The sequence below is a fragment of the Callionymus lyra genome, chromosome 16 (assembly GCF_982586985.1).
Source record: "Callionymus lyra chromosome 16, fCalLyr1.hap1.1, whole genome shotgun sequence".
NCBI classification, from domain to species: Eukaryota; Metazoa; Chordata; class Actinopteri; order Syngnathiformes; family Callionymidae; genus Callionymus; species Callionymus lyra.
This window is the reverse complement of record NC_141833.1, coordinates 19493120-19514814: the sequence shown is the minus strand read 5'-3', so window position 1 is coordinate 19514814 and position 21695 is coordinate 19493120. Positions and strand designations below refer to the sequence as shown.

Here is a 21695-nt window from a genome sequence, read left to right as displayed (position 1 = left end):
GGCTGAAAGCTCAGCTCAGGAACCGAGAGAAAAAGCAAACGTCAGAAATAGTTTAAAATATATTTTTACTGCTGAGGTCGTCGTCCTCGTGTGTGTTTACGATATTTACCAACAAACATGGATTACAAACGTTGTACCAAAAATCACAGATGTGTAAAAACCTTCCGTCATTAAGTGCGTCTGTGATTATGACAAAAACTGTTGTGGACGATTTTTTTCTTTTTTTTTACATCAACATTTTCGGTACCAAGAACAAGTTTTTATTTAAAAAATAGAATTTGTTTGACCCGCCTCGTGTCCAGTACCAGCCGCTGCTCGTGGATACACTTGAATATATTAACACAATAATAACACTTTGATGGTTTTTTTTTTGGTTAAAAAAAAGTTTGTTTTTTTAGACAAAATGAGCTTCTCGTTGTTCAAGCTCTGGCATGCGGCGGCTTCGCAGTCTTTGGTACACGTGTTTGGTCTCGCCGGGGTCCTCCGGGGACGAGGTTCCCGGGTCCACGGCGCTGTCGCCGGAGTCCTGCGACTGGAGCCGGGTGTGGCTGGTCAGCACCGGGGGGCAGGTGACCCCCTGACCCGGGTGCGACGACGTGGCGGTGGTCGTCGTCGTCGTGGTGACGGTGCCGACGGTCGTAGTCCAGTCGGGGACAGTCCGGGCGCGGCCAGGGGGCTTGTAGAAAGTCCCGGGCGGGGGCTGAAGAGTCCGGGGGGCCCGGAGGGTCAGGGGGGAACTCCGGGACTCGTCCTCCGTCGCGTCGTGGTTCGGGACCTTCACGGAGTACGGGTTGCTGCCTACGGCCGTCGCGTCCGTGAGCGCCGCCGAGGCGACCGTCACCGTGGTCTTCATAGGGGGCGCTAGCGAGCTGCTGGACGGCAGGTTGGCCACGATCATGGCGGTCCGGGGCGTGACGTCGTAGTGCTTGTACTTCCGGTCCCACGCCCTCTTCTGCAGGGCCTGCGTGTCCAGGAAGGGCGTGATGTAGTAGGCGCTGACCCGCGACGAGCCGGCGCCGGGGCACGACCTCTCGGGCTCCGCCAGCTCCGGGATGGGGTCCTCGGCGATGGGGTCGGCGTCGGCTCTGCCGGCGAGGGCCCGGTTGGCCGGGGCGGGGAGTCGCTCCAGGGGCATGCTGACCGGACGCGACTGCCGGGTCCTGGACGGACGCAGCTGGACCTTCGCCGGCGCCGACGTGGTCGGCAGGTTTGACCTTTGACCCTCCACGGAGACGCCGTTGAGCCCCTCGCACTCGGAGACCCGGGTTCTGTCGGTCCCCGGCTGGACTTCCTGGACCTCGTTGAGGATGTGTGAGGACGGAATGACGGAGGAGAAGCGTTTGTAGACTTTGGCGTTCTGAGGAGAACCAGTTAGGAAACGTCAGAATATTTAATAGTTGAATTTAACTTGTGTTATTGTTGAGACACTGATTTTTTTAAAGCATTAAATAATTTTTAAATAACTTATTTGAGTATTTTATAAACTGAAATGTTTAATTTGTTTGTTATTTTTAATAAAAAAAATGAAATTTAAAAATAAATCAATTGAAATTTTTTTTGGGGGATTTTTCAAAAATATTTTTTCTAAGTTCAATATTTCTTAATATAATATATATATAATATATTATCTTTAAATTCAACATAAAAATGGTGTTCGAGGAGCTAGATTTGTTTGTTTTTTTATATTAGTACAATTCTAAAATAAAATACTTTCAAAATAAATCAAAAAGTTTTTACACATAGAGTTTTATATTCTTATTCAAATAATTCAAAAATATATATATTTAATTAAATATATATTAATGTTCAGGGTTTTAAATCCAACATAATATGTTTTAATAGTGTCATAGATAGTAGTAGATCAATAGTCGTTCAGTAGTTTTTTTTGGTATTTTCTAGTAATAATGTTTAAATAATGGAGTTTAAAAAATCCTACATTGAAATGTTACATTTTTTTTTTTCATATAAAATTGAATTTATTTTTGCACATTTTTTTTTTATCAAACAGTCACATGATCATTTTTTTTAAATGAATATTTTCATAACAAATATATATATTTTTTTATCAAATAGTCACATGATCCGATTTTTTTTTTAAATGAATATTTTCATAACAAATATATATATATTTTTTTTATCAAACAGTCACATGATCAGATTTTTTTTTTTAAATGAATATTTTCATAACAAATATATATATTTTTTTATCAAACAGTCACATGATCAGATTTTCTTTTTAAATGAATATTTTCATAACAAATATATATATTTTTATATCAAACAGTCACATGATCAGATTTTTTTTTTAAATGAATATTTTCATAACAAATATATATTTATTTTTTATCAAACAGTCACATGATCAGATTTTTGTTTTTAAATGAATATTTTCATAACAAATATATATATTTTTTTATCAAACAGTCACATGATCAGATTTTTTTTTTAAATGAATATTTTCATTACAAATATATATATTTTTTTATCAAACAGTCACATGATCAGATTTTTTTTTTTAAATGAATATTTTCATAACAAATATATATATTTTTTTATCAAACAGTCACATGATCAGATTTTTTTTTTTAATGAATATTTTCATAACAAATATATATATTTTTTTTATCAAACAGTCACATGATCAGATTTTTTCTCAAAAATTGAATTAAAAAAGTGAATATTTTCTAAATAATTTAATTTATTTTTGATCAGTGCTCTGTTGTCATTTTTATATTGAATTTAAAAGAAAAACATTTTAAAAAACATTTTTGAATGATTTGAATAAGAATATAAAACTCCATGCGTTTTTTCTATTTATTTAAAAAAAAACATTGAATTTAAAAAACGTTGAATAGTTGGAATCAGGATATTAAACTGTGTAAACAAAAATTAATCATTAAAAAAAAAAAAAATCAACATTTAAAATTCAAATTTTTGAGATGAAATGAAAAATGGTCAAAGGTCAAAAGGTCAAATTAAAAACCCAAACTGATCCCCACGACTCTCACCTCCTTGATGTCCATCATGGACGTTGAGTGACGGTTGAGTCGCAGCAGCTTCTCCTGAGGCGTGAGTCGCGGCGACACCTGGCTGGAGGCGTGGCCTGGGGGGAGGTGGGAGGAGTCAAAGACCACCTGGAAGTGTCGCACCATCAGCTCCACCATCAGGGCCTGGAAGGGATAGTCCACCAGGGAGGACAGGGACACCTCGGCGTCCGTCTGCCGGGGCTTCACCAGCGTCGGCCCGAAGATGATGCCCAGGTTGCTCGCCGTCATCTTGTTCTCCTCCGACTGCTCGGCGACCCTGGTGGTGAGGAGGGGAATTACAACCCATTGTTTTGAAATATTTAATTGTCACTTTATTTTGTGATTTTTCTGATTTATATTTATAAATAATGTATACATCTATATTATATATTTTATTTATTTACATATAATTCTAATAGTATAATTCTAGTTGTTTTATTCTGTTGTTTTCACGTCATTCAACTTGTATTTATTTTATTGTTTAAATAGATATAATAAATAATGTTTTTAAACGTGTTTATATCAAAATATTTTAAATCAAACTGTTTATTTTTTACTCATATTTTGGTATAATTAACTTTTTCTCAGATTTCTTTTAAACTTTTATAATTTTAGTATATTTGTACTTATATAGTTTAGAATAATGATAAATGATAAAAAATAAAAAAATCCATTTTTGTACAGATTTTCAAAACTTTTTTTTTTGCAAATTAATTTGTTACATTTAATTTCGTTTTTATTTTTTATCTCCATTTCATCCTATTTCTTTTACGGACTATTTCGATATTTAAAGATTTCTTTGTCAAATATATTTGTACATATTTTAATTATGATATATTGTGTATCTATTGTAACATTTTAATTGCTTTATATTTTTCCTTATTATGTCCTATTTTTACATGATTTTAACAATAACAAACTCTTTAATAAGTTAAAAAATACTTCAAGATTTGCCCAGAAATGTTTCATTAGACTAAAATAAATCAATGAACTTATTATGATTTATTTGATTTATTTGTATTTTATATTATCTTCCATCTTATATTACAGTTAAATCCACCTTCTGTCAAGCCGCCTACAGGGGGCGCCACACGCTCCGAGCCTCACCTGTTGAGATGAGCCACCAGGAAGTGCATGGTCCTGAAGTTGGCGGCAGGAAGTTGCCGCAGCAGGTCTCGGATCCTCAGGACCACCTGGGTGAGGCGAGCGCTCGGCCCGTCGGCCTCGTCCACCATCACCCTCTGGTACTCCTTGGCCAGACCGATGAAGTCGTTGTAGTGACGGAACAAGATCAGCGGCTCCGGGAGCTTCAGACGAGACCAGAGGACGAACGTGAGGAAAACTTTTTCACTTTCGTTTATCTTTTATCAATAGACTCAGATTTATTTATTTATTTTTAAGCATTTTTCTGTCAGGATTATTTTTTTTAAACAAATTTTCTTTGAGAAGTGAAACTAAATTTTATTTATGGCAAAAAATAAATCTCCTTTAATTCCTTTAACTAACTAAATACATTTGAATGAACGTTTTGTTTGTTTGCTTTTCTTCCACAAAATCATCCACTAGTAAAATTTATCAAATTGTTTAAAATTTGTATGTAAAAGTGTAATTCATTTGTTTTCTACAATTTTTCATCACATCACTGATCAATTATTTCCTTTTTCTCTCCGGTCGTTTCACAAAACATTGAATCAGTCACAAAGTAAAAATTTAATCTCAAAAGAATTTAACTCTTTTGTAACTAAATTACTTTATATTTTTTCTCACCATAAAAACAAAATTTGCTTTGATTTTGTGTTCGGAGATTCTTTTTGTCTTCTTGGGTCAAAATTTATTTAATCCGATGTTCTTTCTTCCTTTTGTTCAAGTTTTTCTTCAGCCACAGAATTCAAGTACTTTTGTGGTTCGATCTTTTCACACCATCGTCACTTTGTTCCTCGTGCTATTAGATTAGCTACTGGTTTTGAGCAAACTAATGATGTTACTATCTTTGTATCCTTTTCTCTGTGTTATTTAATTGGATGTTATTTATATTTGCTCTTTGTTCTTTTTATTTGAACTTTGTTCTTTGGGATTGACGTTAATCTGTGTGTCCTTTTCTTTGCGTTATTTCCTTTGATGTTCTTTATATTTGACTTTGTTCTTTTTATTTGAACTTTGTTATTTTTATTTGCACTTTGTTCTTTGAGAATGATGTTAATCTTTGTATCCTTTTATTTGCTTTATTTCCTTTGATATTCTTTATATTCGCTCTTTGTTCTTTTTACTTGATCTTTGTTCTTTGGGAATGATGTTAATCTTTGTATCCTTTTCTTTGCGTTATTTCCTTTAATGTTCCTTATATTTGCTCTTGGTTCTTTTTATTTGAACTTTGTTCTTTGGGAATGACGTTAATCTTTGTATCCTTTTCTTTGCGTTATTTCCTTTAATGTTCCTTATATTTGCTCTTGGTTCTTTTTATTTGCTCTTTGTTCTTTGGGAATGACGTTAATCTTTGTATCCTTTTCTTTGCGTTATTTCCTTTAATGTTCCTTATATTTGCACTTGGTTCTTTTTATTTGCTCTTTGTTCTTTGGGAATGACGTTAATCTGTGTGTCCTTTTCTTTGCGTTATTTCCTTTAATGTTCCTTATATTTGCACTTGGTTCTTTTTATTTGATCTTTGTTCTTTGGGAATGACTATAATCTGTGTGTCCTTTTCTTTGCGTTATTTCCTTTGATGTTCTTTATATTTGACTTTGTTCTTTTTATTTGAACTTTGTTCTTGTATTTGCGCTCTGTTTTTAGGAAACTATCGTCTGCTGTGAACAAGAAAACCAAATTTCCCGAAGGAGATCTCCAGAGGGGTTAATAAAGTTTATTTAATCTAATCTTATCTAATCTAGTCAACGTCTCCAGTGATGCTTCACCACGTCATGTTACTGACGTCGACATTTGGGACCCAACTTGAGTCCGATAGGAAGTAGAAGACCCGCCGACTCACCTGTCTCAGGTAGAGTTTCAAGACGTTGCTGATGTCGTGCGGGGAGAGTTCCGACAGCTCGACCAGTTCCTTCCCGTTCTCGAAGGCCTGGCACAGCTTCTCCACGCGCGACTTGGCGCCGTTGACGCGGTAGATTCCCTGCAGGAGAACCAAAAAAAGCTTCAGTTTCAAACTCCACCACAAGGGGGAAAAACTTTAAAGAGTCTCCGAGCCCCGACGAGATCCCGCACCTTGATGTTGAGGGCGCGCCCCTCGATCTCCGAGGTGCACTTCTTGATGATGAAGGGGATTCCGTCGCTGCTGTTCTTGGACGCCTGAGCGAAGCTGATGCCGAAGAGCTGCAGTTTCCCCTGAAGCTTCTTGTGGCCGCACTGGATGGCGAGCGTCTCCAGACACTTCTTGTGACACGCCAGCGAGCACTGGACCCCCAGAGGACACAAACGGGTCAAGACTCCGGAACCACCGGGGGGTTTTCTTCTTCTAATCTACTACCTCTTCGCACTCGGCTCCGTGGAAGACCACCAGGCTGTCGCACTCCCGGCACTTGGAGGGCGCTCGGAGCTTCCGGAGCTTGTGGGTCTGGGCGGCCTTGGACATCTGGGCGTTCCTGAAGGGTCCGGGAGAACTCGCCGTCTCCGTCACCATCTCCGCCAGACCTGGAATGAAACCAGCGGGAGTTTTGAGAAAAAAAAGCCGTGGAAAAAGTGAAGGAGGCGTAACACGAAAACACACCGAGTGTGCCTGAAAACAAACGGTTGGAGGAAACTGAGGTCAGAGGTCACAAGGCCGAAGTTCAACGCCAAGACAAACATGGAGACAGGAATTCTATTTTATTGAGAAGCCACATTTCTATCATTAATACAGTTTATTTTGGTGAATTTTTGATAGAATATTCTGCCAGCAAATGCAGAGTTTTAAGGATCAGCAAAATGTGAGTTCTTCTACTAGAGCAGTCATAATTCTACTTTATAGAGAAGCGTTTTATGACACATTTCTGTCATTAATACAGTTTATTTTGGTGATTTTTTGATAGAATATATTGAAAGAAACTGGCAGCCAATTCAGAGTTTTAAGGATCGGGGAAATGTGAGTTCTCCTACTAGAGCGGGTCAGAATTATACTTTATTGAAAAGCGTTTTATGACACATTTCTGTCATTAATACAGTTTATTTTGGTGAATTTTTGATAGAATATATTGAAAGAAACTGGAAGTCAATGCAGAGTTTTAAGGATGGGGAACATGTGAGTTCTCCTACTAGAGCAGATCAGAATTCTCGCTGCAGAGTTTATGTATTAATGTCATTTTCGTATAAATATACATTTTCATATACATGTATTTAAAGAAACTTGACGTAAAAAACAGGCATTCAAGTGAATATTTTATTATTTTAAGAAAAAGATTACATTTTTTTGCAGCTGATTTATAGCAGTTTGATTCTACTCTTGACGAGTTGATTCACATGTTATCAATAAAACATTTTCTTTCAACATTCACTAATATCTTAGTTATTTAGCAGATATAGAAGTTTACAAACTTATTTGGACCCAGCTTTACTGCCGTACTTACATGAAAATCATTTAAAATCCTTCAAAAATACAATTAAAATACAGATAATTGTGGAGTAAACACGAGGGTGTGAGGAGGAGAAGATCAGGAATGTGTTCTGGAAAGTAAAAGTGAACCTGTTTGTGTAGCAACACAATGTAGTAAGTAAAGTATTTTAAAAAGTAAATAATAACAAGATTTTGTATTTATTTAGGAACAAAAAGAGATAAAAAACATATTTTTCTTCAGATAAAAGGAAACCAGACGGATGCTCACAATGTACTTTAAGTATTTTTTTATATTTTTTATTTTACTTGTACAAAGTCAACCCGTTTCGTCAAGAAGAATAAAAGGGTTTTAACTCTCATACTTTCCAGAGTCTCCCCTGGTGGTAAATCGACGTCTATTAATCCTTGTGTCATCTCAGGGTCAAGATGACCCGAAGGCCTGAAAACAAATGTGTTTGTAGTATCCCTTGTGTCATCTCAGGGTCAAGGTGACCCGAAGGCCTGAAAACAGATGTGTTTGTGGTATCCCTTGTGTTGTCTCTGGGTCAAGGTGACCCGAAGGCCTGAAAACAAATGTGTTTGTGGTATCCCTTGTGTTAGCTCAGGGTCAAGGTGACCCGAAGCCCTTAAAAAAAAGGATTTGGGGTATCCCTTATGTTGTCTCTGGGTCAAGGTGACCCAAAGCTCTGAAAACAAATGTGTTTGGGGTATCCCTTGTGTTGTCTCTGGGTCAAGGTGAGCCAAAGGTCTGAAAACAAATGTGTTTTTGGTATCCCTCGTGTTGTCTCTGGGTCAAGGTAAACCACCTCCACCACTGCATATGTATTTATAGAAAGACGCCTTTTTTGGGGCCTCCGGGTCACTTTGACCCTCAGATAACACAAGGGTTTACAGAGAAACCAGAGCCAATTGGTGGACTTATGGTCACATAACCGCGGTTCTATGACGCCAGTGTGAATATTCAGTTGCTAAATCGTTAAATCCGTGTCACTAATCTCTCAAATCTCTGACTACATTTAAAAAGGAAGAACACAGGAGTGAGACAAAGAGTGAGACGGAGAGTGAGACGGAGAGTGAGACAGAGAGTGAGACAGAGAGTGAGACAGAGAGTGAGACCAGGTCGTCCTCACCGTTGCTGGACAGCGACGGCGCCTCTCGCTCGTCCAGGTCGTCGGCGGACGACATGGTCCCGGTGGACGGGGTCCTGGGCAGACGCCGCTTGAAGTCTCCTGCATGGAGTTTGTTTTTGTGATCAGAGCCAAAACATTATGACCACGTCAAGTGCTCAGTGTTTTCAGAGAGGAAGTGGAAGAACTCGCTAACCAGAGGGGAAGTTACACAACAATGATGCTCTATAAATACCACGGTGATAATTCAGAACCGGTAACAGAATCAGTACAAATATACAGAAGTATATCAGAGCCAAGAATGGTTTAAGGTAACATTTTTAATGTAGAAACGTTTTTAAATTAAATTAATTAAATTTTATTTTCTTAATTTGAAATGTTAAATTTGTTGTCTTTTAATCATTTAATTAAAAAAATATTACTCACAAGAATAATATATATATATATATAATAATAATAATAATCAAAATGTATGTTTTAAGTTTTAAAATAGAGTTTTATAAATTCAATGTTTTTGATAGAAATTTCAGCCAATCATTGGAGCAGTTGGATTTTTTTTGTTTTTAAATTGAAACATTTCTTTTAATTAAATTATTTTTTTTAAATGACACATACAGTTTGATATTGAAATTATCATCATTCAAAAAATAAAATGTATAAAATATTTTAAATTTCCAGCCTTTTAAACTCAATATAAAAATGTTGGTATAATAGTGTAACCAGACATTACCAGTCGAGTACCGAGCTATCAAACGTTATTGTCTGGTTTAATAAAAAATGGAATTTCATGGAATATTAAACTCTATGTGATTTTTTTCCAATTTAAAGAAAATGTATTTAATTATAAACAAAAAAATATTCAACCTTCAATATACAAAGTTTTTAACTTTTTAACTCAATTATGTAAAAAAAAAAATATATATGTATGTAATGTGTAAAAAAAAACAACATTTCAATAAAAAAGGTTCCATCTTTTTAAATGGCACTGACTGGTCATAATGTTACGGCATCTTAGTGTTTGTAACAAGAAACTAACGACGAGTAATCGGAGAATAAAAGAGGAAATCAAGTGTTGACTCATTGAGTAAAAGTTTCGATGTTCAGACCTGGACTTGCCGTCGGGGAGTCCATGGACCTGGACTCGCTGCTGCCTCCGGCGCTCTCCGAGTCGCTGCACATGCCGCCCTGGCTGCCCTGACTGCTTGAGGCCCAGGCTCCGAGCGGAGGCTGCGTCCTGATGACCGCTGGAGACAAACACACTCGTGAGGAAACTCAGGTATTCTTAGAAGTTTCTGTTTTTAACAGCGTGAGGCTATGTTTAGAGCTGCTGGTCACACACACACTCACTCACACACACACTCACACACACACACACTCTTTCACACACACACACTCACACAGTCACACACACACACACTCACCACAGTGAGTAACACTCATGTTGTATAAAAGTCATTGTGAGTGAAGTGAAAAAATAAACATGTTGATGTAGAAATAAGTTACTAGAAAACTAACTAAAATATCTGCTGTTTATTGTTTCCTCTTTTTTGACACTATTTGAATTCCAAAAATATTTCCTGCAATTGTTTTATTTTTTATTTTCAAATAAAAATACACATAAAATATATAAAAGAAATTGAATCCAACCTCCCCTAAGAAAAAGCAAATTAAAAATGAATAAAAGATTAAAAGAGAAAAAAGGAAATTATTTTAAAAAAACGTGATTAAAAAAAAGAAGTTATTTATTTCCCCTTTTTTTTCCTCTAGTGATGTGTATTTTTTCAACCAGTTGAATCAAAGTGACCAAGAAATGAAAATTAGAAAAACATTTTGGATTAATATTTCCTGATTATTTTCTTTTTACTTACGTTACCTTGTCTGTGTTTTTTATTATAGTCAACAAAAACTTTTATTTTTTTAGTTGATTCTTGACTCAAAATTAAATGATTCCCTTTTTTAATTTTTTTTAATCTATTTTTTTTGTCTGTATCAAAGTTGACAAAAAAAGCCTTTTTCCCTTAAAATCTATTTTACAAAGATCACCTTTAATTTCCCTTTTCCTTATGTGTGTCTGTATTATCGGGAAAATGTGAGTTCTCCTACTAGAGCGGGTCAGAATTCTACTTAATAGAGAAGCGTTTAATGAAACATTTTTATCATTAATACAGTTTATTTTGGTGAATTGTTGCTAGAATATATTGAAATAAACTGAATTTTAAGGATCGGGAAAATGTGAGTTCTCCTACTAGAGCGGGTCAGAATTCTACTTAATAGAGAAGCGTTTAATGAAACATTTTATCATTAATACAGTTTATTTTGGTGAATTGTTGCTAGAATTTATTGAAATAAACTGAGTTTTAAGGATCGGGAAAATGTGAGTTCTCCTACTAGAGCAGGTCAGAATTCTACTTAATAGAGAAGCGTTTAATGAAACATTTTATCATTAATACAGTTTATTTTGGTGAATTGTTGCTAGAATTTATTGAAATAAACTGAGTTTTAAGGATCGGGAAAATGTGAGTTCTCCTACTAGAGCGGGTCAGAATTCTACTTAATAGAGAAGCGTTTAATGAAACATTTTTATCATTAATACAGTTTATTTTGGTGAATTGTTGCTAGAATATATTGAAATAAACTGAGTTTTAAGGATCGGGAAAATGTGAGTTCTTCTACTAGAGCGGGTCAGAATTATACTTAATAGAGAAGCGTTTAATGAAACACTTTTATCATTAATACAGTTTATTTTGGTGAATTGTTGCTAGAATACATTGAAATAAACTGAGTTTTAAGGATCGGGAAAATGTGAGTTCTCCTACTAGAACGGGTCAGAATTATACTTAATAGAGAAGCGTTTAATGAAACATTTTTATCATTAATACAGTTTATTTCGGAGAATTGTTGCTAAAATATATTGAAATAAACTGAGTTTTAAGGATCGGGAAAATGTGAGTTCTCCTACTAGAGCGGGTCAGAATTATACTTAATAGAGAAGCGTTTAATGAAACACTTTTATCATTAATACAGTTTATTTTGGTGAATTGTTGCTAGAATACATTGAAATAAACTGAGTTTTAAGGATCGGGAAAATGTGAGTTCTCCTACTAGAACGGGTCAGAATTATACTTAATAGAGAAGCGTTTAATGAAACATTTTTATCATTAATACAGTTTATTTCGGAGAATTGTTGCTAGAATATATTGAAATAAACTGAGTTTTAAGGATCGGGAAAATGTGAGTTCTCCTACTAGAGCGGGTCAGAATTCTACTTAATAGAGAAGCGTTTAATGAAACATTTTTATCATTAATACAGTTTATTTTGGTGAATTGTTGCTAGAATTTATTGAAATAAACTGAGTTTTAAGGATCAGGAAAATGTGAGTTCTCCTACTAGAGCGGGTCAGAATTATACTTAATAGAGAAGCGTTTAATGAAACATTTTTATCATTAATACAGTTTATTTTGGTGAATTGTTGCTAGAATACATTGAAATAAACTGAGTTTTAAGGATCGGGAAAATGTGAGTTCTTCTACTAGAGCGGGTCAGAATTATACTTAATAGAGAAGCATTTAATGAAACATTTTTATCATTAATACAGTTTATTTTGGTGAATTGTTGCTAGAATATATTGAAATAAACCGAGTTTTAAGGATCGGGAAAATGTGAGTTCTCCTACTAGAGCGGGTCAGAATTCTCGCTGCAGAGTTTTATATTTATGTCATTTTCATATAAATATAATTTTAATATACATGTATATAAAGAAACTTGATGGAAAAAACAGGCATTCAAGTGAAATTATTTCAATAATCATAGTTTAAAACATATTTTTGACATGATTATCAACTAGTTAACACACAATATTGACACATTATTGACTAAAACTCTTGACCCTCACCTTGGTTGTCGTTGCTCGCTGACCTCCTGGCGCCGGTCTTGGCGGGAAAGTGTCCGTCGGCCTCGTCTGCGCTCAACACGTCACACGAGTTGATGGACGCCTGCGACAGGTTCCCGTGAGACGAGTGAGTGCTGCCCACCGACCTCTTGTTGAACCTGCAAGTCAATCACAGACTTTGACTTTGACGTGACCTTGAGACCAAACCACGAGTCGAGACAAAGACGACGAATCGACGACAAAACAATTTCCGTAGAAATCGAAGTCTTAAAATAAAAATTGCACACATTCACTCAGTAAGTTAAGAGTTTGTACCAAAAATTTTTGTTTTTAATGCAAACAAGGTTTTTAAAAAGTCAACAATAATTCCAGAAAATCACGAATAGCAGTAAACTCTTTAGTTATTTCACATTTTATTTTTTGAGTTATTTCGTTTTTATTTTTATTTTATTTAAATATAATGTAATTTGAATAATTTGATTCAAATTGAAATTAAAGATTATTTTTATTTATTTATTTTAATATTTTTATAAATAATTTGATTTAATTAATTTTAATTAAAGTCATTTGAACGTAATCAAAAATGTAATTAATTTGAAAATAAATTAAATTAAACTTGTTCATTTTGTCATGTTTTATTTCTTTATTTTATTTTACTTAAATATAATATGATTACATTTTTATTTTAATATGTATTTAATTTTCATTTGAAAACTATTTTAATTCTATTCAAATGTTTTTCAAAATATTACAGATTATTTTATTTTATTTATTTAAATGTTCATCTTAATATTAATTTAATTTTAATTTAGTTAATTTTAATTTAATTAATTTGACTCTAAATTAAATTAAATTAAACCCATATGATTATATTTTTATTTTTAATTTAATTTGTATTTAATTTTCATTTGAAAACTAATTGAATCCTATTTAAATTTAAATAATAGATTATTTTTAATTTAAATGTTAATCTTAATGTTCATTTTATTTTAATTTTATTTAATACATTTTAATTAAATACATTTTAACTTAAATTAAACTTGTTTATTTTGTCATGTTTTATTTCTTTATTTTATTTTACTTAAATATAATATGATTACATTTTTATTTTTATTTAATTTGTATTTAATTTTCATTTGAAAACTATTTTAATTCTATTCAAATTTATTCAAAATATTACAGATTATTTTATTTTATTTATTTAAATGTTCATCTTAATATTAATTTAATTTTAATTTAGTTAATTTTAATTTAATTAATTTGAATCTAAATTAAATTAAACCCATTTATTTTGTCATGTTTTACTTCTTTATTTTATTTTACTTAAATATAATATGATTATATTTTTATTTTTAATTGAATTTGTATTTAATTTTCATTTGAAAACTAATTTAATCCTATTTAAATTTAAATAATAGATTATTTTTAATTTAAATGTTAATCTTAATGTTAATTTTATTTTAATTTTATTTAATACATTTTAATTAAATACATTTTAACTTAAATTAAACTTGTTTATTTTGTCATGTTTTATTTCTTTATTTTATTTTACTTAAATATAATATGATTACATTTTTATTTTTATTTAATTTGTATTTAATTTTCATTTGAAAACTATTTTAATTCTATTCAAATGTATTCAAAATATTACAGATTATTTTATTTTATTTATTTAAATGTTCATCTTAATATTAATTTAATTTTAATTTAATTAATTTGAACCTAAATTAAATTAAATTAAACCCATTTAATTTTACTTTAATATAACATGATTATATATTTTTATTTTTAATTTAATTTGTATTTAATTTTCATTTGAAAACTAATTTAATTCTATTTAAATTTAAATAATAGATTATTTTTAATTTAAATGTTAATCCTAATGTTAATTTTATTTTAGTTTTATTTAATACATTTTAATTAAATACATTTTAACTTAAATTAAACTTGTTTATTTTGTCATGTTTTATTTCTTTATTTTATTTTATTTAAATATAATATGATTACATTTTTATTTTTATTTAATTTGTATTTAATTTTCATTTGAAAACTATTTTAATTCTATTCAAATGTATTCAAAATATTACAGATTATTTTATTTTATTTATTTAAATGTTCATCTTAATATTAATTTAATTTTAATTTAATTAATTTGAACCTAAATTAAATGAAATGAAACCCATTTATAACATGATTATATTTTTATTTTTAATTTAATTTGTATTTAATTTTCATTTGAAAACTAATTTAATCCTATTTAAATTTAAATAATAGATTATTTTTAATTTAAATGTTAATCTTAATGTTAATTTTATTTTAATTTTATTTAATACATTTTAATTTAATAAATTTTAACTTAAATAAAACTTGTTTATTTTGTCATGTTTTATTTCTTTATTTAATTTTACTTAAATATAATATGATTATATTCTTATTTTATATTAAGCTCAATATTAATTTAATTTTAATTAAATTAATTTAGACTTAAATTAAACTTTTTTAATTTTTAAATGTTTTATTTCTTTATTTTATTTTATTTAAATTTACTTCATAACGGATCCAAACACGACTCAAATAAAGTGATGTTTTTACGGACAATAAACGGATGTTTACGTTTCAAGGACCTGATCCGCGAGTGAACCACAGAGGTGCATTATGGGTATTTATGTCTCACTAACGATTGACTTTGGGCGGCGATGAGGCGTCGTGGCTCAGAGACTCTCTCGCTCCAGATCTTCGCCGCAGATACTTCCTGAGGAGGAAACGAAACCTTCCTCTGACTCGACACTCGTCGCCGTAACAACCGTTTCACGAGAGCACGGCAGGAAATTCTCGGGGCGTTCGTTCATTTCCTGGAACCCAAATTGAAAATCTCTGGACATCGGAGCCGCCGCTCACCTGGCGTTGTCGGACGAGATGGAATCCGAGTGGGATCGACCCGCGACCTTGGGAAGGTTCCGCACGAACTCCGAGTAACACTCGCCGGGTTCGTAGAGTTTGGCGTTTTCGCTCAGAGCCTGGAAGTGAGTCGGGAGCAGCAGCGTCTGACTCTGTTGGCTCTGGAACCAGTTGACCGTCACCTGAGGAGGACCAGAGGAACATCTGGAGGAACGTTCTCATGACTTGACCTTGACCAGGAGGGCCGAAAACAAATGTGTGTGTGGTATCCCTTGTGTTATCTCTGGAACAAGGTGACCCGAAAACAACTGTGTTTGTGGTAACCCTTGTTTTATGTCAGGGTCAAGGTGACCTGAAATAAAACGTGTTTGTGGTATCCCTTGTGTTGTCTCTGGGTTAAGGTGACACAGAGGGCCGAAAACAAATGTGTTTGTGGTATCCCTTGTGTTGTACCTGGGTCAAGGAAACCCTAAAACAACTGTGTTTATGGTATCCCTTGTTTTATGTCAGGGTCAAGGGGACCTGAAAACAAAGGTGTTTGTGGTATCCCTTGTGTTGTCTCTGGGTTAAGGTGACACAGAGGGCCGAAAACAAATGTGTTTGTGGAATGCCTTGTGTTGTCCCTGGGTCAAGGAGACCCTAAAACAACTGTGTTTGTGGTATCCCTTGTTTTATGTCAGGGTCAAGGTGACCTGAAAACAAACGTGTTTGTGGTATCCCTTGTGTTGTCTCTGGGTTAAGGTGACACAGAGGGCCGAAAACAAATGTGTTTGTGGTATCCCTTGTGTTGTCCCTGGGTCAAGGAGACCCGAAAACAACTGTGTTTATGGTATCCCTTGTTTTATGTCAGGGTCAAGGTGACCTGAAAACAAACGTGTTTGTGGTATCCCTTGTGTTGTCTCTGGGTTAAGGTGACACAGAGGGCCGAAAACAAATGTGTTTGTGGAATCCCTTGTGTTGTCCCTGGGTCAAGGAGCCCCTAAAACAACTGTGTTTATGGTATCCCTTGTTTTATGTCAGGGTCAAGGTGACCTGAAAACAAACGTGTTTGTGGTATCCCTTGTGTTGTCTCTGGGTTAAGGTGACACAGAGGGCCGAAAACAAATGTGTTTGTGGTATCCCTTGTGTTGTCCCTGGGTCAAGGAGCCCCTAAAACAACTGTGTTTGTGGTATCCCTTGTTTTATGTCAGGGTCAAGGTGACCTGAAAACAAACGTGTTTGTGGTATCCCTCGTGTTGTCTCTGGGTTAAGGTGACACAGAGGGCCGAAAACAAATGTGTTTGTGGTATCCCTTGTGTTGTCCCTGGGTCAAGGAGCCCCTAAAACAACTGTGTTTATGGTATCTCTTGTTCTATGTCAGGGTCAAGGTGACCTGAAAAAAAATGCGTTTCTGGTATCCACTGTGTTGTCTCTGGGTCAAGCTGACTCAAAGGCCTGGAAACAAATGTGTTTGTGGTATCCCTTGTTTTATGTCAGGGTCAAGGTGACCTGAAAAAAAATGTCTTTCTGGTATCCACTGTGTTGTCTCTGGGTCAAGGTGACTCAAAGGCCTGGAAACAAATGTGTTTGTGGTATCCCTTGTGTCGCCTCTGGGTAAAGATGAACGACCTCCACCACTTCACATGTATTTAGGGAAGCCAGGGAGGTTGTTCACCAAGGGATAACACAAACACATTTGTTTCTGGGCCATTGGGTCATGAGTTAACATGAGGGTTCAAAAAATAAATGCTTTTTTCTTTTTTTTCACATACAGTTTGATATTCTAATTGCAATAATTCAAAAAAATATTTTTATAAATACTTTTTTTTTGAAGTCGTAGCCTTTTAGTTCAATAAAAAAGTGTTAAAAATGGTATAATAGACAGAATCTTTGCTTTGAAATCCATCTAATGAACTGACGCTTCATGGTTCTACGTCGTCACATGATCGTCTGCATGTCGCGTGATTGGCTGAACGTTTCATCAAGTAGTTCGGTGCTCCTTTGGTCATGTCTGGTGGAACGATTATAGCAACATGTTTATACTGAATTTAAAAGACTACAAATGAACACATATTCAATTTAGATCATTCCTTCTATACGAGTAACATGACATTATTAAAAATATATATATATGCTTAAACAAGTGTGATGGATCCACTCACAGCTTTGAGAGTCAGGTCACACTGGAAGATCATCTCCCGGATCTGAGTCAGGATGGTGGTCTTGACGTTGTTCAGGTCCATCCTCTTGGTGCCCGCGTCCGCCGCACAGCTCTGGTACTGGTCCTGGGCCTCCTCGGCCTTCCACACGAACACAACCACAACCACCATGTGAGATTCAGCCAAGAACTCAGACACAAGATTTAAGCGTTGTCTCTGGGTCAAAGTGACCCGAGGGCTCAAAAGCTAACGTGTTTGTGGTATCCCTTGTGTTGTCTCTGGGTCAAAGTGACCCGAGGGCTCAAAAGCTAACGTGTTTGTGGTATCCCTTGTGTTGTCTCTGGGTCAAAGTGACCCGAGGGCTCAAAAGCTAACGTGTTTGTGGTATCCCTTGTGTTGTCTCTGGGTCAAGGTTACCTAAAGGCCCGCAAACAAATGTGTTTGTGGTATCCCTTTCGGGCCTTTGGGTCACCTTTATCCAGAGACAACACACCACATTTTTATTGTGTATTAAATGAAGACGGTCCTAAATTGTCTAATAAACAAGTAGTGAAATGATTTTGTTACAACATCTTTAAAAAATGTGAAAAAATAAGATACAATAGAATATAATTTAAAAATATTTTTGGTCTTAAGATGCATTTTTTCACAGATGCTTGACTTCACAGTATTTAAATAACAAATGTGTTTTTTTTTTTTTTTTCAATTATTATTATTATTTTTAATTTATTTTATTCTATTTTTTCCTGACTTTCCACTTCGTTGTATATATATAAAAAAATAAAGGCAATTAATGTACAATAATAATATATATATGTATATAATATATATAATGTCATGAATATGATTAATTTTAATGAATTTTAGGTTTTAAAAAACATTAAAAATAAAAGAAACCCTAAAACAGTTGCCTGAAGTAAATGATAAATGAAAAAACTAACTCCATGTGTTCTGTAAATTAAGTTAAAAAACATTTAATAAAACAAAAAAAAAATCATTTAAATTTAATTTCTGATTTGAAACAAGTAATATCATTTAATCATATTGATCTTTTTTTTAATGATTTCCTTGATATACTCATATAAATACTAATTATTACCAATAAACTGATTGTTTTATTTATTTGTTCAAGTGGAATATTTGACACATTATAACTTATTAATCATGAATGAAAGCAGAGAAACGATCTTTTGCTGCAGGAAAATAAAGCATCTTTAATATGGACGAGAGGCTCTGGTACCTTCATCATGGCCTCCTCCTCCAGCCTCCTCTTCTTCTCCAGCTGCCTGCTCTGCTGCTCCTCCTGCGAGCGACTGGTCGACAGACGAGCTTTATGATAGTCTTCCCTCCTCTGCGCCGTCGCCGCCAGCGCCTTCCGAAGGTTCCCGTCCGACTCGTGCTGCACCAGAACACCAACGACTGAAGGCGTTTGTTCATCTTTTTATGGTTCTTCTCGGGGGGCCACGTACCATTTTCTTCTGCTCGCGCTGCCACTGCTCCTTGATCTCCTTCCTCAGCCGGTCCAGTTCGTTCTTGCGAGCCAGCAGAGGCTGACGAGAGAAAACAACCGACAATTACATTTGAGAGAAAAATGTTCAGACGTGAAAAGACCAGACAAACAAACCGACCGCAGGAAGAAAAAAACATGGTTGTCTGAGCTTGTCGGATTCACGGGTCACGTCCCATGTGTGTTGCGACATGCGGTCGCGGCCGAGGCGGTTTGGAGCGTTTTTACCAAAATATCTCGTCGTCAACAACAGACAATGGAGTAGTGGCTTAAAACATGTGCAGAGTTTTACAAGTTTTTTATTTTTATTTTGAGACGAAAATGAACGATTTTGACGCTTTTTTAAAAAACGGCATCAGATCCTCAAAAGTTTGTTGCACTCGTATTACTGTCATTACGGTAGCAGTGGATCTGATTCACCTGCACAGGTGTCAAGGGTTACGACGGCTTTTCTCAGATTTAAAAGCTTTAGGAAAGAAGGAAAAAAAGAGATTTCTAAAAGATTTCAGACGTGATGAGTTCACTGAGAGGGAGTGAGACCAAGAGAAAAGTATCAAGTTTCAAGTTCAAAAGACAGAAGTTGAAAAAACACACCTGGACACAGATTTGTGTCGACAAAAAGTGAATGAAATAGGTAAAGTTTATTATAGATTTTTACATTTTAACTGTTTATAGTGAAAAACTAACAGTAATGTTGAGAATTTGTGATTTATAACGAAAATAACTCACAAAAATAACATTAATTTAAGACATTTACAGCCAGAAAATCAGAGAAAACAAGAAGATTTCAGCCTCTTAAGGAAGGAAGTTTACAGGAAGGTCATGGGTTTAGTGAAGATAAACATGAGTATATTGTAACAAAAAACAAGTATTAAATGAAGATTAAACTTTGATTTTTATATTGAAATGCTTTATGAGATTATTTTTCTTTAAGTAATTGAATAATTTGTATATTAAAAAGTTGAAGATACACAGAGATAGATATTTAAATCGCAATAACTCCAAAATACATTTAGAATAATGTCATTCAATATGTTATACATTGAAATGTTGAATTTGTTTTATTGAATCATTTAATTCAATTCAATTATTGAAAGATATAATTTGCTTTAAAAAGAAAAAAATCTAATATTCTTGAAATTCTTTTTTAAACACATATAGTTTGATATTCTAATGACAATATTTACTTTTTTATTTATATAATTATTAATTATATTCATGAATAGTCTTTTAAATTGATCACATGATCGTCTGCCTGTCGCGTGATTGGTTGAAAGCTCAATCGAGTCGTTTGTTGCTCTTTTGGTAACGTCTGGAGACAACTTTAAATTAACATCTTTACATAGTTTGATAAACTAATTTCAATAATACAAAAAATATTATTGTAATTATTTGTTTAAGCATATTAAATTCAATATAAAAAATTGCTCTGTACTCTTTGGGTAATGTCTGGTGGCCCCAATGTTTTTATATTGAATTTAAAATCTCTAATTCCGTTTTTTTTAAATGCTGAATTTATAAAATCGACTTTTGATTGTTGGAGCAAGAATATAGACATAACGTTATTAGATAGATCAAACTTTATTGATATATAAATTGTTTAAATATCAATATTAAACTGTATGTGTTAAAAAAAATTAATCATTCATTTTGAAAATGTTAGATTTTTTCAACCTTTCAAAATAAAAGTCACTGAATTGAGTAATTAAATTAAAAACATTTAAATCAACCTTTCAAAGATAAAAGTCACTGAATTTAGTAATTAAATTTAAAATAATTTAAAATAAATCAACCTTTCAAAATAAAAGTCACTGAATTTAGTAATTAAATGAAAAATATTTTTTTTGAAATCAACCTCTCAAAATAAAAGTCACTGAATTTAGTAATTAAATTATTTTTTTAACCAACCTTTCAAAATAAAAGTTACTAAAATTAGTAATTAAATGAAAAGTAATTGAAAAGAAATCAACCTTTCAAAATAAAAGTGACTGAATTTAGTAATTAAATGAAAAATAATTTAAAAGAAAATCAACCTTTCAAAATAAAAGTTATTGAATTTAGTTATGAAATGAAAAATAATTTAAAATAAATCCACCTTTCAAAATAAAAGTCACTGAATTTAGTAATTAAATTATTTTTTTAACCAACCTTTCAAAATAAAAGTCACTAAAATTAGTAATTAAATGAAAAGTAATTGAAAAGAAATCAACCTTTCAAAATAAAAGTGACTGAATTTAGTAATTAAATGAAAAATAATTTAAAAGAAAATCAACCTTTCAAAATAAAAGTTATTGAATTTAATAATTAAATGAAAAATAATTCAATGTTTCAAAGAAACCCAACAATCCATTCCTTCCCTCTTTGGGTTGGGGTCAGGGGTCAGGGGGGGTCTGGGGTCTCACCTGGATGAACTTGTTGCTCTGCAGAGCGGCGGCGGTCTGAAGGAGCAGCTGGTTGAGCTCCACGTCGTTCTTGAAGGACGACGCGTAGATGTCGCTGAAGGGCATGTAGCCCTGAGTAACAACCGGGTTATTATGACACACTTTTTACACATCGAGCCAAGACTTGATCT

At 33.7% G+C, this 21695-nt stretch overlaps 1 protein-coding gene across 1 annotated transcript in view; it reads right to left on the bottom strand.

The window, feature by feature from the left end:
- Positions 1 to 48: 48 nt before the first annotated feature.
- Positions 49 to 21695, bottom strand: part of LOC148064096 (rho GTPase-activating protein 29-like) — a 53779-nt gene continuing 32132 nt past the window's right edge. The window contains exons 9-22 of the mRNA XM_087810695.1: positions 21526 to 21636; positions 19086 to 19166; positions 18857 to 19015; positions 17620 to 17757; positions 15479 to 15660; positions 12584 to 12738; positions 9797 to 9934; positions 8694 to 8792; positions 6502 to 6665; positions 6240 to 6428; positions 6010 to 6147; positions 4134 to 4333; positions 3009 to 3303; positions 49 to 1357 (exon numbers count right to left, since the gene is read on the bottom strand). Coding sequence (XP_087666821.1) covers positions 395 to 1357; positions 3009 to 3303; positions 4134 to 4333; positions 6010 to 6147; positions 6240 to 6428; positions 6502 to 6665; positions 8694 to 8792; positions 9797 to 9934; positions 12584 to 12738; positions 15479 to 15660; positions 17620 to 17757; positions 18857 to 19015; positions 19086 to 19166; positions 21526 to 21636 — 3012 coding nt within the window. The 3' untranslated portion in view covers positions 49 to 394. The remainder of the gene's footprint in view (positions 1358 to 3008; positions 3304 to 4133; positions 4334 to 6009; positions 6148 to 6239; positions 6429 to 6501; positions 6666 to 8693; positions 8793 to 9796; positions 9935 to 12583; positions 12739 to 15478; positions 15661 to 17619; positions 17758 to 18856; positions 19016 to 19085; positions 19167 to 21525; positions 21637 to 21695) is intronic.